The sequence below is a fragment of the Bidens hawaiensis genome, unplaced genomic scaffold (assembly GCF_021521415.1).
Source record: "Bidens hawaiensis isolate Kalapana, Puna unplaced genomic scaffold, B.hawaiensis_p1.1 tig00038306_1, whole genome shotgun sequence".
In the NCBI taxonomy this organism is placed as follows: domain Eukaryota; kingdom Viridiplantae; phylum Streptophyta; class Magnoliopsida; order Asterales; family Asteraceae; genus Bidens; species Bidens hawaiensis.
In genome coordinates, this window is record NW_027505541.1 from 133,154 (window position 1) to 149,441 (window position 16,288).

The following is a 16,288-nucleotide window of genomic DNA, read 5'->3' on the forward strand; positions in this document are numbered from 1 at the left end:
AATTAATGGTGCAGGGTGTAAAATCACAGAGGGTGGGCAAGGGGTGGTACCATCAACATAGCCAATTAAGTTATTAGTGACAAGAAAAGGATGAAGCATCATCTTCCAGAAACCATAGTTCGAAGGGGACAAAGTAAACCGATCTTATGAGAGTTGTGAGAGGTTTTCTCAGTTGTGGAGAAGGCGGCAAGCAGGGCCATTGCTTGGCCAAAAGAAAAACTTATCGGAAGAAAAAAATAAATATTGGCTAGAATAGGATTGGCGGAAATTTGAGTTACCAAGGATTTGGTTACGATACCAAATTAATCTCTGTAATTGTACTTATACTGTATATCATAAGATGTAGGGGTGTTTGGCCTAGCTTTTTTAACAAAGCTTATAGCTATTTTAGCATTATTTTTATAAAATAAGTTTAACTTTGTGCTTGGTTTTGCTTTTTAAGATTATGTTTATTAGCTTATATAGGCTAATTTGAAGAAGCTTGCTTGAAGATGTTTTTTAGCTTATTTGAAAAAGCTTATTTATATAAAGTAATAAGCATAAGCTAAAATATAAAAGCTAGGCGAAACACCCCCGTAATAACAACATCAGGTATATATAGAATACATAATTACACTTTACATCGTTCTAATGCTTAAGGTTATTTCTGTGGTGGTTAATTTATTTTTTGGGGGGATGGTGTCCTAGGGTGTTGGCAGAGTTTGTTGTGTCTGCCCCCCTTACGCTGTTGCTTAAATCGTACAATTGGATTAGACCTATTGCCGTTGGGGCCATTGGGAGGCGGTTGGTCTCTAAGGTGGCTATGAGGGGTGTTGGGAAGGAGATGGCTAAATACCTCGGTGACTTTCAATTTGGGGTAGGAGTCCCTAGTGGAGCAGAGGTCGTGCTCCATAGTTCGAAAAGGTTTTTAAATCAGCTTCATTCGAATGGGTCATTGGCTATGCTTACTGTTGATTTCTCTAATTCCTTCAACTTAGTCGATAGAACGACCCTTCTACATGAGGTTCGGAGTCGATGTCCTTCTATTTCTCGTTGGGTGCATTTTTTATATGGGCAGTCGACTAGGTTATATGTGGGTGATACTTACATTAAATCCACCACTGGGGTTCAACAGTGGGACCCTCTTGGGCCTCTCCTTTTTGCCTTAGTTTAGCACCCCACTTGTTCACCATATCAGAGATCGGTGCAAGCTTCTCTTTCATGCTTGGTACTTGGACGATGGTACGATTATCGGGGACGCTAGAGAGGTGGCCAAAGCATTCGATATTATCAGGTTCGAGGGGCCTCGTTTGGGTCTTGATTTAAATGTTATGAAAACTGAGTTATTTTGGCATACATGTAATGGGGTGAAGGTGCAGGAGGGGTTGTTCCCTTGCGGGATTGGAAGGCCGGTGCTTGGTGTGAAACTCCTTGGTGGTGCTGTAAGCTGGGATGCGGGGTTTATCAGCAGTTTGGCTATGAAAATGGCATCTAGCGCTGTGGAACTGATGAGCTGTCTCCCAAGACTTCGGGATCCTCAATGCGAGCTTCTTTTGCTTCACTCATGTATGGGAGTCGCCAAGCTTTTGTTCGTTTTGAGAACGTGCCAACCTATGTATGTGGAGGAAGTTGTTTCTATATTTGGCAATGGCCTTCGAAGGGCGATTGAGGACATCGTGGTTTGTGGGGGTCCGTTCTTCGGGGATCCCCAATGGAGGTTGGCGTCACTTCCGACCCGTTTTGGGGGGTTGGGTCTATGTTCGGCCGAGGATGTATCTACATATGCTTTTGTGGCTTCGAGAGCACAATCGTGGTGTTTGCAAGACCATATTCTTCGGGGTTGTGATATTTATGGGTTGGACTCTGATTATGGGTGTGTGATGGATCATTTACGTACTTCACTTCCAGATTTTGATCTTAGCGGGTTCTATAATAAGGACACCCCCCCCCCCCCCCAAGGCCCAACATGATGTGATGAGTGTCTTATTTAGTGGAATTGTCCAAAGTTTAGAAGTGAAGTTTAATCTATCCCCTCGCCAAAAGGCGGTGTTTGAATGCCTTCGGGTTCCTCGAGCTCAGGATTTTCTAACGGCCGTCCCCATTGAATGATTGGGGCAACATATGTCGGATTTGGAGTATCGGGCTATCCTTAAGTACCAGTTAATGATACTTATGTTCCCGACTGATGAGCCTTGCCCAATTTGCCGCAATGTCTGTTTGGATTTTTTTGGAGACCATGCGATGCATTGCAAAGAATTGCTTGTCTTAAAGTACAGATATGATTTGGTTAGGGAAGTTTTGTGTGATGATCTTACACGGGCGGGGATTTCTGCTAAAAAGGAGGCCCCTGTTAACTTTCTCACGGATCATCTTGAAGGGAGGTCTACTTTACGACCAGCTAATATTCTTGTGTTCAGGTGGGCAGGGGGGAAACACCCTTGTGTGGATTTTACAAAAGTGTCTTCTCTTATTGGGCTCAGGGACCGTGTGTTTGTTGTGGGTCATGTTGCGTGAAGACTGAATCAAGCAAAGTTGTTAAACACGAGAAAGCTTGTTTAGAGAATCAACGTGTCTTTCTCCCATTTGCTTTTGATACATTCAGGTTCCTGGCCCCAAAGGCTGTAAATTTTTTTAGTAGGGTTCAGCATGTCGTACACAAAACCTATTCAACTCCTAGGTCTCAAAACTTCGTTTTTAGTAGGATTGGCTTTGTTATTTAAAAGGGGGTAACGACGCAGCTTGTTGCCCGTTTGCCTGACACTTTATTGTAAACGTTTTCTAGAAATGAAAGTTTCTGATTTTTTTAAAAAAAAAATAGTAAACTATATTATTATTAGTCTAATAAATTTCACTAAGACTTATCAAGATTATTATTATATTCTATCATTTATCTAGTTTTAACAATAACTTCATACACCTATGATTCCATCAATATACCTCGTTGAGATAAACTATTAAATAACTCCGAGTAGATCATCATGTCTTTAAATTAGAGGCAACTATGTATACGCAATATCATTTATTGTTCAGCTCACTATTACATGTAAAAAGTGTGGAGGTAGTCAAAAAAAAAAAACTAAAGACAGTCACAGGAATGATCAAGCTTATTATTTTGAGAGTCAAAATAATTTTGTTTTGAAGGCATCATTTTAAAAGCTTATTATTTTGAGAGTCAACTAAATTGAAAATATGATGATGAATTTCAAAATAAAAGATGTAAAAAGACTGTAGGGAAGATGATTGTTGAAGATTCCAATAGAAAAAATGGAACACAACTGCCCACCTTCCCCTCTATTATTATCGCAGGGAAATCTTTCGATCAAAATGCAAATATTTAACACAACGCCGATACACACTATCCCTGCTTACTTTTATTATTATCAACAAACAGATTAAAGATCGAAAGCAAAATACAGACATCATTCCAAACACGAATTGGAGGAAGGAGATTATTAAATTCATTCGGCAATTGAACGCCCGCTGGGGATAGACCGGATATATAGGAATACGAATTAGGGTTTCTTTTAATGGGCTGGATTCAACTAACCATTGGCCCAACAAAGCCATTAAGCCCAATTTATGTGTTTCTTACAATGCATTAGACCTAACAACTTACCGTAACGGCCTGACTGACGGTGACGGGAGGTCAAAGTATTTCGATATATTGATTACTAAGTGTGTGTGTGTGTGTATTACAATGCAGTTGTCGCCTGATGCTTATTCTGATAAAACCCCCTGGCATGCGAACACAAATCATGTTTCAATTCCTCATAGATAGTCTACTTGGACCCAGAACCGGTTCCACCTATACCCGGTCGGAACATGATCCCACCCAACCCGGTTTTTTGACTTTGTTGACCAAACCCGAAACTGATATTTAAAAAAGCCCGATTAGTGCACTTCTAGTCATTGATGATCAAGCAAGTTGTTGTTAGTGATCATTGCTTAGTTGTTAGTTACCCCTCATACTAGATTATTGTTCATAACAGTAACTGTCGATAACAAGCAAGAGGCATTTGGTCTAACTTTAACTAAAGAAAAGAAAACTTAGCTCGATCTGTTATATAGCTTTGCCAATTGATCCGTTTTTAGAAACCTATCTACCAAATAAAAAGGTAGGCATGGGCGGATCTACCCCACCTGAGTTTTGAAATAATAGCGTAATGCCATATATAAAATCTTGAGTGCACTCCCTTGTAAAATTGGAGTGCATTGTTTAACAAAACTAGAAAAGTGGTGGAGTGGCTAAGGACTGAGTGTTAAGGTGAATGTCCCAGGTTTGATTCTTGAAGTTGGGCATTTGTTTAATTTTTTTACTACTTCTGAAATGCACATATCTATCTTCATAAAGATAGTTACTTTGTACATCTTGTTTTCTTGTGCTTGAACAACTTGCAGGTAGCTTTTTTATATGATACTTTATACATTTTATACAAATGTGAAATAAAATCTAATCCATGAAACCGAATTGTTAGTAATGGTTCGGTTTTAAATTTTGGCGTTTCGGTTTTCTATAATAAAAAACCATTACTAACGGCTTGTCTCACGGTTTTACATTAAAACCATCAAAGCCGACCATGAACAATCCCACTTGGATGACTACAAAAACATAATGAATTTTCAGCACAAATAGATTATAGTATAGATGTCAAAAATATGATCGTTGAAATTAGTTTTTATTGTTGAAGGCTTGTATTTAGTAAATATGCAACCGAACCATAGAACCGACCCAAATTTTTTTTATATCCAACTCTATAAAACTGAAGCATCTAAAAACAGTGCACCACCTGGAACATATTTCTAAATCCGCCACTAAAGATAGGTATACATATATCTTTTTGCATTAATTTTAATCTGGCTCACTTTACCAAACTGTCCAAACCTAACTACCCAAGTACTCATTCATGGCCAAACACTTATTGGTCTATTTTATATTTAAATCATTTATACTTTTACATTGAAGGAGTGGAGTATATTGTTAGCATAACCACTTTAGTCGACTACACACTCGTCACATTAACAATGTGTAGTGAATAGAGCTCCATTGGCGCATTTTGCGTCATGTGATACCATGTCAGCATTGAGATTTTTTTGTCGAAAATGGGTGTAATGTATGTAGCCCCTCTAATCATTAGCTAGTTATTATAATTTAAATTAAATATAATTAAGATAAATGTGTGATTGGTTGGAGTTTGTAGGAGTATAAATCTGATTGGTTGAACCATTTAAGGAATGAATGCTTTCTAACAAAAACTGCCAACCCAAAAGCCACATGGGCGGTGTTTGTAGAGATGTTCAAAACGGTTTGGGACTAGGAACCGTCCTATATTCAAAACCCCCTTTTAAACCGGTTCCAGGCTCGAACCGGTTAGGGAACCGAACCGGTTCTCCCACCCTCGGACCCCTAACCTATCTAACCGGTTCTTACCGGTTCCTAACCCGGTTCCTGTACCGTAACCGGTTCCAACCGGTTACAGTGTAAAAAAATTTTTTTTTTTTTTTCGTTTTTCGTTTGCGATTTGGATTCTAAACTACGATTCGTATTTGTATAGCATGAAAAATAAACAAAACAATTAACATAAAATTCATTTTATTTACTTTAAGAAGTTCAAAAAAAAAGGTTACATGTTTTAAAATCTTCAAAAACAAACTAACAAAACATTAAACTTATAAATATAAAGTTGTGACATATTATTTCTAGAAAAGCCTTCTTGTTCGTCGTAATTATTGAGCGGCGACTTCTTCCTCGGAATTACTTGTAGAAATGCCTTCTTGTTCGTCGTGCACTAGAACATCAAGTGGTGTTTCATCTTCGAGAGTGGTTACGTGTTGAATACGATCGATTGAGTCCAAGTGATCCTTTAAGCAAATACACATCTCCACCGACTCCGAATTTAGTCTTGTTCTTCTCACCGATATTACCCTGCCACTAAGAGAAAAAGCGGATTCCGAAGCTACCGTAGAAGCTTGGACGGTTAGTAAATCACGGGCCATGGTGGCAAGAATCGGAAACTCAGTTTCCTTTACCTTCCACCAAGCCAAAACATCAAAAGTGCCATATTCCTCTTCGGATAAACCGGTAGAGTAATCATTTGCACTATACCTTCCTAGTTCGCTTGAAGGGGTGTTACCCCTTTGTTTTTTAGCCGTTACGTTGCGAACGGTGTTCATAAGGCTAATCATGGGATCTCGTACTCTAGTAGCACTTGAACTTGATGAAGACCCCCCGGCATAGGCATGTGTATGTTTGACCCATATTTATTTAAATAAAAGTCATACATAAATTTAAAATTCAAGTTAAAATCATTTTTTGCCTCTGTTAAAAAGTTTGGGTCAACTTCATGCATATCTAAGGCTGAAAAAATTTCGTCTATCACACATTCAACCCCCGTAACATTTAACATTGGGTTTAAAGCGGCGACGCAAGTAAAAACCGGTGGCAATTCAAGAAAGTATTTTTTTAATTTAAACTTCATTGGTAATATGATGTTTGAAAACATTGGACTTTTATTTTCAAATTCTTGAAGATTGTTAACGATTAAAAATAACTCCGAAAGAACCAAGGGACTTGTCGGATAATACGTTCCCGATAGTTTCGTAGTTGATGTTTTAAAAACTTCAAGAAAAGTCGATAAGTCATTGATAATTTCCCATTTCTCATTTGAAAAGGGGATTGCCAAATCATTCTCGGCAAGACTAGAATGAAACATTTGTAAAGTTTCTCTTTGTTCCAAAGCACTTTGAAACATTATGCAAGTGGAATTCCATCGATGAGGTACATCCCAATTAGCTCCCAAAGCTTTTCTTCCCGTATCTTTACAAAATTTTCTATATTCCATTTGTCTTTTTTTACTTTTCTTAAAAACTTCATGTATCATTAGTCTAAAATCGTTTATAACCGATGTAACCTCATCCGAAGCAAGTCCGTCTTGCACGATTAAATTAATGATATGTGCAACACACCTTGAGAGAAAAAATACACCATTGCAAATCGGCGTATATTTTAATTTTAATTTATCAACCGCCGATGTATTATTCGACGCGTTATCAAATGCCATTGAAAATATTTTATTTTCTAGTTTATAAGTTTTTATAACATAATCTAAAATTTCAAACAAATTATCTCCCGTATGTGGATACTCAAAGAGTTCGAAAGCAATGGTGCGTTTCATCATTTCCCACGATGACGGGTCTATCCAATGAGCGGTGACACAAAGATAAGATTCGGGTAGACCATGTGGAGCCGACCAAACATCGCTAGTTAAGTTTATTCCCGTATTTATATTTTCAAAATATGCAATTAGTACCTCTTTGGCCTTCTTCCACAATTTTAAACAATAACGTTTAAGAGTATGACGACTTACGTGAGTGTATTGTGGTTGAAGCGTATCTCGAATAATGGCGGTTAAGCGAGGGTTGTCGAAGTGGCTAAACGGCAAAGCTTCTTGAATCACAAACTTCGCCGTACGATCTTGAACTCGATCAATTTGGTATGTAAATATTCCGCCTTCACTATCCATTTGCGTTTGTTGCGAATCGACGTTCTTTTTCAACGCCTTGCAATACGGTTTTTCGATGTGTTTCTTCAAATTTGAATTCGAAAGTGGGTTTAAATAAATCCCACAAAACTTGCACCGAGCCTTCAATGAATGGTCACTCAATTCAACCAAATCCCAATTGCACCAAATCTCTTGATTACGATTATGAGGTACAATACGAACGAAACTTGGTTCGGCGTTGAAACCTTGACCAACCGATGATTGTGAGGCAGCCATAACAACAAATATGAATATAGAATAAGAGAAAACAAGAGATTAGAGAACTCAAAACGTTGTAATAGCGTTTTTTTGTATTTTTTTGCGTTCGGGTTTGCGTTTTGAGTGTTGTGATGAACCCATGACACCAAATACCTATTTATACTAGTAGTGGGGTGCTTGGGGGAGCCAAAAACGGCTATTTTTGACCCCAACGGTCAAAAAACGGCCAAAAAACGATTTCCAACGGCTAGAACCGGTTAGGAACCGGTTCCGGATGGTTCGGTTCCAGAACCGGTTCCGGTTCGGTTCCGGTTCCTACCCGCCCCCACTCAGAAATGCAAGAACCGGTCACGGATCATCGGGTTGAATCAGATAGGGTCCGGTTCCTACAAAAAACGGGTAGGAACCGGTTCGGGTCCGGTTCGGGTCCACCGATTCGGTTCCAGGAACCGGTTTCGTTGATCATCTCTAGGTGTTTGGGGGCGCTTTGGGGCTTTTTTCCCCCCTCCAAAGTCCACGGCGCCTCACTACAACCATAGGAGGTGTAACAACTTTTTGTATTTGATCTTTAACACAATTGAAACTATATTACTAAGGGCATGTTTGAAATTGAATTTGAAAAATGCTTATTGACTTATTAGTTTTTTTAAAAAGCCATTTTGAAAATCCTTGATTTGAGGCTTTTAGAAAATTATTTTTTAACTATTTCAAAAAGCTAAAATAAAAAGAATTTTTGTGATTGCCAAACACATTTTTGCTTATTGGCTTTTTGAATACATAAAAAAGCCAATAAGCATTTTTTAAACGCAATCCCAAACATACTCAAAATAATAATAATATAAACCCCCAAGCTCAACACATTCCTTCTTCACCAAATACTTTCCGTATTTTATTTGTCTAAAATGCAATAAAACACAACCAAAATCCACAAATCAAACCAGTTATGATCACCGGTACAAACCAAAACCACCAAAATCAGAGACAGAAACCTGTTCTCTAAAAGAATAAGCAAAATGATTGCCACTATTAAATAAATTAAGCTATAATTGGGAATCATAAAATCTGTTAAATGGACACACAAACTTATGCCTAACGTTACAACATGCACCTGAAATACCCTCTAAAATAATTTGCTAACAGCAACAAATTTGGAGTCGGTTTTTCATTAAATTTAACGATAGCTGCGGTATTTGGGGCTGTACATGCAGCTCTCGGCGTATGCTACTAGGTTTTCTGGTTGAGGAAGACGACTCGCCAAACCTACAAACCCAAAATCAAATATTGCATTCAGTTACATTTAAACAGAATAGACTAAATTAGGGGTTTTTTTAGCGGTGCACCAATTTTGAAAGATTAGAGAACCGTAAACTAGTTTTTTAAAAAGTCATTATAAATGAAGAACTGAACGGATATAGTCAGTTTGGTTCGGTTTGTTGGTCCAGACTGTATGAAAAAGTGGGTTTACCAAGTTCATATGCTTTGGCTGCCACCTTGGCTGCAATATGAGCAGAAATCTTGCGGATGTTGGAGAATGGTGGGTATATTAGCCCGTTGTCAAAATGCTCCTGTGTAACTTGTTCAGCTAGAGCCTCGGCTGTCCATTCAATACAAAAATAAATGAACATTAAATTACATATATATATCCCCTACCACTAATGTCATAAATCAATCGGTGATCAGAATGGAACAACAAAATAAAAACTGTCAACTTACAGGCTGCTAAAAGCATGTCATCATGAACACGGATTGCACCAGAAATGATCAAGCCCAAACCAAATCCGGGGAAAATGTATGCATTGTTGGCCTAAAATTAATAAAACAAAAATAATTAATTCTCCATGGTTTCCTGTTAGACAGTCAAAGACTAATGTTGTTTTAAGGTTCAAGAAGTCGATACCTGGCCTGACACACGGATCTTTCCATTGTATTCAACAGGGTCAAATGGACTTCCACTGGCGAATATAGCACGGCCCTATAATTAACAAAACAAAAATCTGAATATCTTAGGAACCAAGAATACAGAGGTATGAGCCTACAGAACAGATCATGTTCAAGTAAGGTTGTGCATCTTATCTAATTGTTACAATCTCAAACAGTTTGTGTACATTCAAACACAATAATCTTTTCTTTTGGCATTTATTGTGAATATTTTGATGTGGGATGTAGATAGAAAGATAATGGTCATACCTCACTCCAGGTATAGGCCTGCTCAGCAGTACATTCAGATTGTGAAGTCGGGTTGGAAAGAGCAAGAATAACAGGTTTCTGCAATAGAATATTAACAATTGTTTATGAATCATTCACTTTCTGTTTTGGTTTTCTTGAGGCATTCAAATAAAATATTGGGTAGAAACTATAGTATATTAGGTTTATTAATGGCCCGTAGGCTCATAATAATAAACCTAATATCCAAAATAAACAACCGAACAAATTACCTCATTAAAGGATGACATAGTTTCAACAACTTCTTTGGTAAAAGTCTGTCCTGCCCCTGATGATCCAATCAACACTGTTGGCCTGATTGTCTGGTAACACAAGGAAAAGTGAGATTAACACATAAACTCATGCAAATTGAAAACAATGAAACATTAACCATTAAGGAAACTGTAAAAATGGATGAGTAAAAGTTCATTATGCCACCAAAACAAGAGAAAGAAAGAGATTCTCACCTTGATGGCATCCACAAAATTATTAACAGGTTCATGATCGTGTGCCCAGGGCTTCTTGAAATGCTGTAGGGAATCTAGGCGGGATCTAACAATCAGACCCTACAAAATTATTCAACCAAAACGACAATTAATTATGGTTATGTAAGAAAAACGAGAAAAAGAGATGTAGTCTTTAAACATTTATTAGTTATTACCTTTGAGTCCACAAGCCAAACCTTCTTGCGGGCCTCTTCTAATGGAGCGTTTGTCTGCATGATTGTATGAAACATCCATCATATAGTTATTTAGTTAATCTCCCATCTTATGTTGTTAGTTGTGGTAGGGGTAAAATACTTAAGGCATGTTTTTAACTAAGAAAACGGGTGGGTTGAACGTCTAGAAAGCACCCTAAAGTGTATTTTTGTAATGCATACAACCTTCTAAATTGCTTTACTAAAAAAAATAATAATAATTCTGAGTAGTATAGTAATCATATTTCACACATTAATTATTTATTATAAGAAATCCAAAAACTATATTAGTTGTAACCTGCAGGTCAACCTGGCGTTGCATGGATCGGTTTAGGGCCAAAACCAGAATAAAACCAAAAAATGGTTTTTAAATTTTTCAGCATTCAGTTTCAGCCTTTCTGGTTTTATCAATTGAGTTTGAGATTTTTGGCCCGAAATTTTTTTAGCAAAAAATACTGCATCTGGACCTAAAACTTTGTGACTAAGTCTTTTTGTTATTTAATAATCAAGTGATTATTATACATTTTAAATAAGATATACAAGTAAAACTATTTAATTAAATTCTTGTAAATTACTAAAAAATCAAAATTAAAATAAAAAACTATAAATTCGGTTTGGTTTGGTTTTATTGTATGCAAAACCAAAAGCAAACCTCTGTTTCTGTTCGGGTTCAGTAACTTTGGTTCGATTTTTTAGAGAAAGAATCATTTTCAGTTTCATGCACACCCTAGGTCAACCCAATCAACCCGTCAACCCACCCATATTGCCACCTTTAATCTAGATGTTGCTAACCTGTTTTGATATCTCGAGAGCTATGAGTTCAGCAATGCCCGTACCAGCCTGCACAAATATAAGAGCTAAAATTAAGACATGAAGGAAAAAAATGCTAAAAATTAATAAAATAGAAGGAAGATGAAGTGTGAAAAAAAAGGGATTTGCTGACCTCTCCAGCTCCAAGGAATAGGAATCTATGGTCTGCCAAGGATCCACCAACTAATTTTAGTGCAGAAATAAGCCCTGCAAGCACCACTGATGCTGTGCCCTATAAAATTAACAGATATTTAATTAAAAAATTAAATTTTTGGATTGCGTCGATAGAGTTGTGTGTCATCCTTGGACATTTCAACCTCATAGTAGAAAATGAACTGATTCAACCCAAATCCAGTTTGACCCATTACCCAAGCCCACTTTCACCCATTACACAACATGCCTATCTTGCCTGTAGGAATGGAAAGTGTCATTGAGTGCATTTGTTCGTGTGTATATTTCATTACCTTTTACATTCTCACATTGGAGTCATCATTAGATTTGACATGTTCAGAAAAGATAATATTAAAATATTTTTTATTATTTTTATTAAATAACTATTAGTCTATGTATCAATGAAAACAACGTAAAAGATGAAGAAAATTCAAATAAGATCAAAATATTCCAAATTATATTTTACAAACTTAAAGATTCTCTCAATTAAAGTTTTGAAAAGACTATAATGAATTTTTTAAATAAATTTACGACTTATTGAATAAAAAACAACCCTGCATATTAAACAAAAACTACACTAGTCCTCTATTTATGTGCTACCTGTATATCATCATTAAAAACAAGATGGGTGGTTCTATACTTCTCAAGAAGATCAAAAGCGTTGTGATTTGCAAAATCCTCAAACTGCAAAGATAAGTTTAAAAGATCATGATGACTGCATATCTCATGTTTAAGAAAGAAACAAGATAAAGGTAGGAAAAAATCATTATTAAAAAGAAGATAGAAGTTTCTAACCTGAATTAGGACCTTTTCCCCATAATTCTGCTTGACGGCAGACATGAACTCACTCATAAGTTCAGCATACTCCTGGAAATGACAAAAGCCACTAGTTAAACGAAAATTCAAAAACAATATTGACCGGGTGGCTTTGGCTCAATGACTTGTAAAAGAGTCAATTCCTGTTATCTTTATTCTCCAAATGAATATAATTAAAAAAAAAACAAAAAATAAAACACATGGAATGGTTGACCGGGTCATAAGTAGTCAAAGGTGTATTTTTAAATGCGCAAAACCTCCTATAACATTTTTTTATTTTCAAAAAGTTGAGCATTATTAAAGGAGTGTTAACTTTTGTAATGGCACAATTAAGACCCAGGAAACTAGCTGACCTGGTAAATAGATAACGAACACACGATAACCAATGAATTCTAAATGATAATAGATGTGAGATGTGGCAATTTTGACCCTTCGCTAACAAATGGGTCAATTCTGGATATATTTATTCTCTAACAGGTCAAAATGTTACTCGATAACAGCTAACAGATGAAACAAGTCAAAGGGTCAAAGCCAAACAAGTCCAAAAATTTTTATTGCATAAAACCTGAATCATTTTAACCAAAACATATAAGCCTTATTCAGAAAACAAACATAGCTTCAGTAATCGTATTCGCACACTATTTATTTATGACAGTGAACTCTTTGGAAAAAAGTATTTTAGGTCAACCAAACCCGAACCAAAAACTACCCATTTTGACCAATTAACCAACCACCCCAACCTGTCCATTTTGCCACTTCTGAATTACAGTGAATGAATGAAGTCAATGAACGACACACTTGAGAGTTAAGACCAAGAAACTAGCTAACCTGACCACTTGCCCTTCTTTGCCTTAAACCAATGTAGAATTCATCGTTCAACATCTTCTCATTATTGGTGCCAACATCAATGGTTATTGGCAAGCACTGCATATATTTTCACAGTAATATTTTAGCACTGTCATTTTTTATGCTTTTGCAATAAAATAAAAAGACAAACAAATAACTGAAAGCATAACAACAAGAAAGCAAATGATAATTCTAATTTATTATTTGAAATACATACTGCTGAAGGACGAATTCCTCCAAGAGCTGTGTAGAGAGAGAGCTTTCCCACAGGTATGCCCATTCCCTGTAAAGTAATTGCATTTAAGAAAATTAATAATCAAAATCAGATAATTAGCTTTAATGAAACACATTGTACAAGATGTTAGATGTGTGTTTTGCTTGAAGTTGTAATAAACAGATAATCACAAAATTAAATGAATGAAAAATTCAAATTAATAAGAAATTAATAGATAACATGACCAAGCTTTTTTTTTAAAAAAAAAAGAAGTTTTATGATTTTAGTAAAAATCTCTCAAATAAGCTAGAAAGGAGGGCTAAATAATAAATATTAAATAGGTAACTTTATTATACCCTTTAAATAACTGGCAGGAAACCTATTATCAAAAATGACTATTTGACTCCAAAAATTCAAAAAAAATTAATATGTGAAGAATCTGTATACACAAATTTCGAAAACTCGTTATTGGAAATTCAAGTAGCAAGAATCAAATAATATGTTTCATGATCTAAATCAAAATAGACCATCATTAAAATAAGTCAATCTTTAATAACACACTTATTATTATATATATTAAGAAAACAAAGCGTACAAGCACATATATCATTGCAAAAAGTGAAGGTCTATTATATTCCAACCGCGACCCTTTACCTGGCAACCAAGGTCTCCAAGGCCCAAGATGCGTTCACCATCCGTGACTACTATAACTTGAATTTTTTTCTGTGGCCAATTCTTCAAAATCTCAAGAATCTTACCCCTATTAAGAATAGTAATTAATTAATTAATTAGAATAACTAGAAAACAAAGGTTTCCACAAGTACATGATAAGATAATGGTGATGGGAACTTACTTGTATTTTAAACTAATAAATAAACCCTGTGGGTTCTTGAAAATGCTCCCGTATTTTTGGCACGCTTCACCAACAGTTGGTGTGTATACAATCGGGAGAAGCTCCTCAACGTTTTCAATTAGCATCTTGTAAAATAATCTCTCATTTCTCTCCTGCAGACCAGGATTCATAGCCAATTAAAAATGTAAACATAGTAAAAAATGCAATAAAAAAAAAGGAAAGAACATTGTAATGCTACAAGACAAAATCAGTAGAGCTATAAAATTTCTGACACGAGCCAATTGAAACTAGACAAGAGATCCCGATAATTATTAGAATTATCAAGGATTGACCCGATAACTTTTGTCCAATTCTTTTTATTTATATGTATAAGTGTATAATTATATATGATTGTGGTAATAATGATTACGAAAATGATATTTTATTAACAATTAAAATCTCTTAAAAAAGATTTAAGAGTTGGTAACATTTGTAGCATGGGTCAAATTAAGCCGAGTTAGATAGGTTGACCTTGTAACACTTCAGTCCAATTCTGTTGATAGTACCATAAATAAATAACTCCTTAATCGTTTTACAATGAAAATATAAATACTTGAATATAACAATTTAAGAGGTTAAATGCATTAAAATATTAATACTTTATGCCAATGTCAAATCTAAACTATTTGCAAGGTTTACCTGAAGATCCATCATGGCTTGGTACTTATGCAGAGGGACTTGATATTGGCGGATATTATGCATCATCTTTTTTACCTGGTTATTTACAGCATAACAAAATATGAGATTTTTCCATATATGATATATCACCTATTAAATATTGTAAACTATGAAAAATGAAGAGGAGACGACGAGTATGAATGAAAATAAGATACCTGAAGATCATGATTGACAACAACCGGAGGAAGAAGACCACGTAGATAATGCGCGTCTCGTTCTTTCTCAGTAAACGCCAAACCTTTGTTGTGGTGCGGGTCCCGCAACAACGAATAGCCACTGGATACAAAATTTATAATTTAGCTATAAGACAGATATCATTGAAGACATGCTAGAAAAGTTCTCAATATGTCACATACTATAAATTAGTATATTTTTTTCTCATTGAATAGAGCCAATAAACAAATTGGCCAGTAGAAGCCTATAATTTGATTTTATTCAAACAATTGGTCCTCCTTTTCTCATCCAGCTTTCAACAACCTAACTTGACTAATTGTTGGCAGCAGATGTATTTATAACTTTCCCTAAAAAGAATAGAAAATTAATCTGCAAACAAACAACTTCTGCTTGCATTTAATTTGTTGAACAAACTTTTGAATAAAAAATTAAAAATAAAAATATTTCTCTGTAGCTTGTTTTAAACATGTAGATTTCATATTAAAATCAAATACAGAAACCATACTCGTTTTGCGTTTGTTTATTCGTATTAAATTAAACACACTTTTTCAAACAACTAATTAATATATAAATAAAGCGCATAGAAATCATCGACGTGAATATAAACCGGAATCTGAACAAGTTATATAATTACCTGGCAACAGAAACAAACCACGGAGTAATAAACTGATCCTCGGTGGCACTATCCTCACCGTACACGTCTTCCACACCACCACCGACAACCGCAGCCGGTTTATTACTATCTAAATCTTCAGGTTCAAACGCCACCGGAGCATTGGCCTCCTTCACAGCACTCTCCACCGAAACGCTGACGTTTCGGTCAGTCCGATTATTGGAATTCAACACACCTACCACCACCGGACGCCTCACCGGTAACCTCAGCGCCTGCGATTGCGTCCTGGAGACGGAGTTCTTCTGCAAAATCAGATCCAGATGATATGCACAAATTAACCGATAGATTACGAGTGATCTAAACGTATAGACATGTGGTTAAAATTATATAATTAATTACCAGAAAAGAGGAGGTGTTTAAGGACATCATGGTGAGAATT

General features: G+C 35.9%; 1 protein-coding gene and 1 non-coding gene across 2 annotated transcripts; both read right to left on the minus strand.

Annotated features, from left to right (window-relative positions):
* Nucleotides 1-3,202: 3,202 nt before the first annotated feature.
* Nucleotides 3,203-3,347, minus strand: LOC143613830 (small nucleolar RNA snoR135). Its single transcript, XR_013150187.1, has one exon. It is a non-coding gene; the product is annotated as a small nucleolar RNA snoR135 (small nucleolar RNA).
* A 5,415-nt stretch (nucleotides 3,348-8,762) lies between these two features.
* Nucleotides 8,763-15,930, minus strand: LOC143613827 (NADP-dependent malic enzyme, chloroplastic). The gene is made up of 19 exons (XM_077087437.1): nucleotides 15,871-15,930; nucleotides 15,218-15,338; nucleotides 15,024-15,098; nucleotides 14,346-14,497; nucleotides 14,147-14,252; nucleotides 13,496-13,561; nucleotides 13,261-13,356; nucleotides 12,412-12,483; nucleotides 12,217-12,300; nucleotides 11,579-11,677; nucleotides 11,428-11,475; nucleotides 10,600-10,653; nucleotides 10,406-10,504; nucleotides 10,172-10,261; nucleotides 9,924-10,001; nucleotides 9,634-9,708; nucleotides 9,450-9,540; nucleotides 9,202-9,330; nucleotides 8,763-8,996 (listed from the first exon to the last, which is right to left on the minus strand). The coding sequence occupies exons 3-19, from the start codon at nucleotides 15,087-15,089 to the stop codon at nucleotides 8,908-8,910; spliced, it is 1,494 nt and encodes a 497-aa protein (XP_076943552.1). The 5' UTR covers nucleotides 15,090-15,098; nucleotides 15,218-15,338; nucleotides 15,871-15,930; the 3' UTR covers nucleotides 8,763-8,907.
* Between the last annotated feature and the right edge of the window lie 358 nt (nucleotides 15,931-16,288).

Coding starts and splice junctions, on each gene's coding strand:
- LOC143613827 (XM_077087437.1), bottom strand. CDS start 15,089: ATGATGCATAATATCCGCCAATATCAAGTCCCTCTGCATAAGTACCAA. Junction 12,301..12,411: donor GGGAAAAGGTCCTAATTCAG/GTTAGAAACTTC, acceptor TTATCTTTGCAG/TTTGAGGATTTTGCAAATCA. Junction 10,654..11,427: donor CTCTCGAGATATCAAAACAG/GTTAGCAACATC, acceptor ACAATCATGCAG/ACAAACGCTCCATTAGAAGA.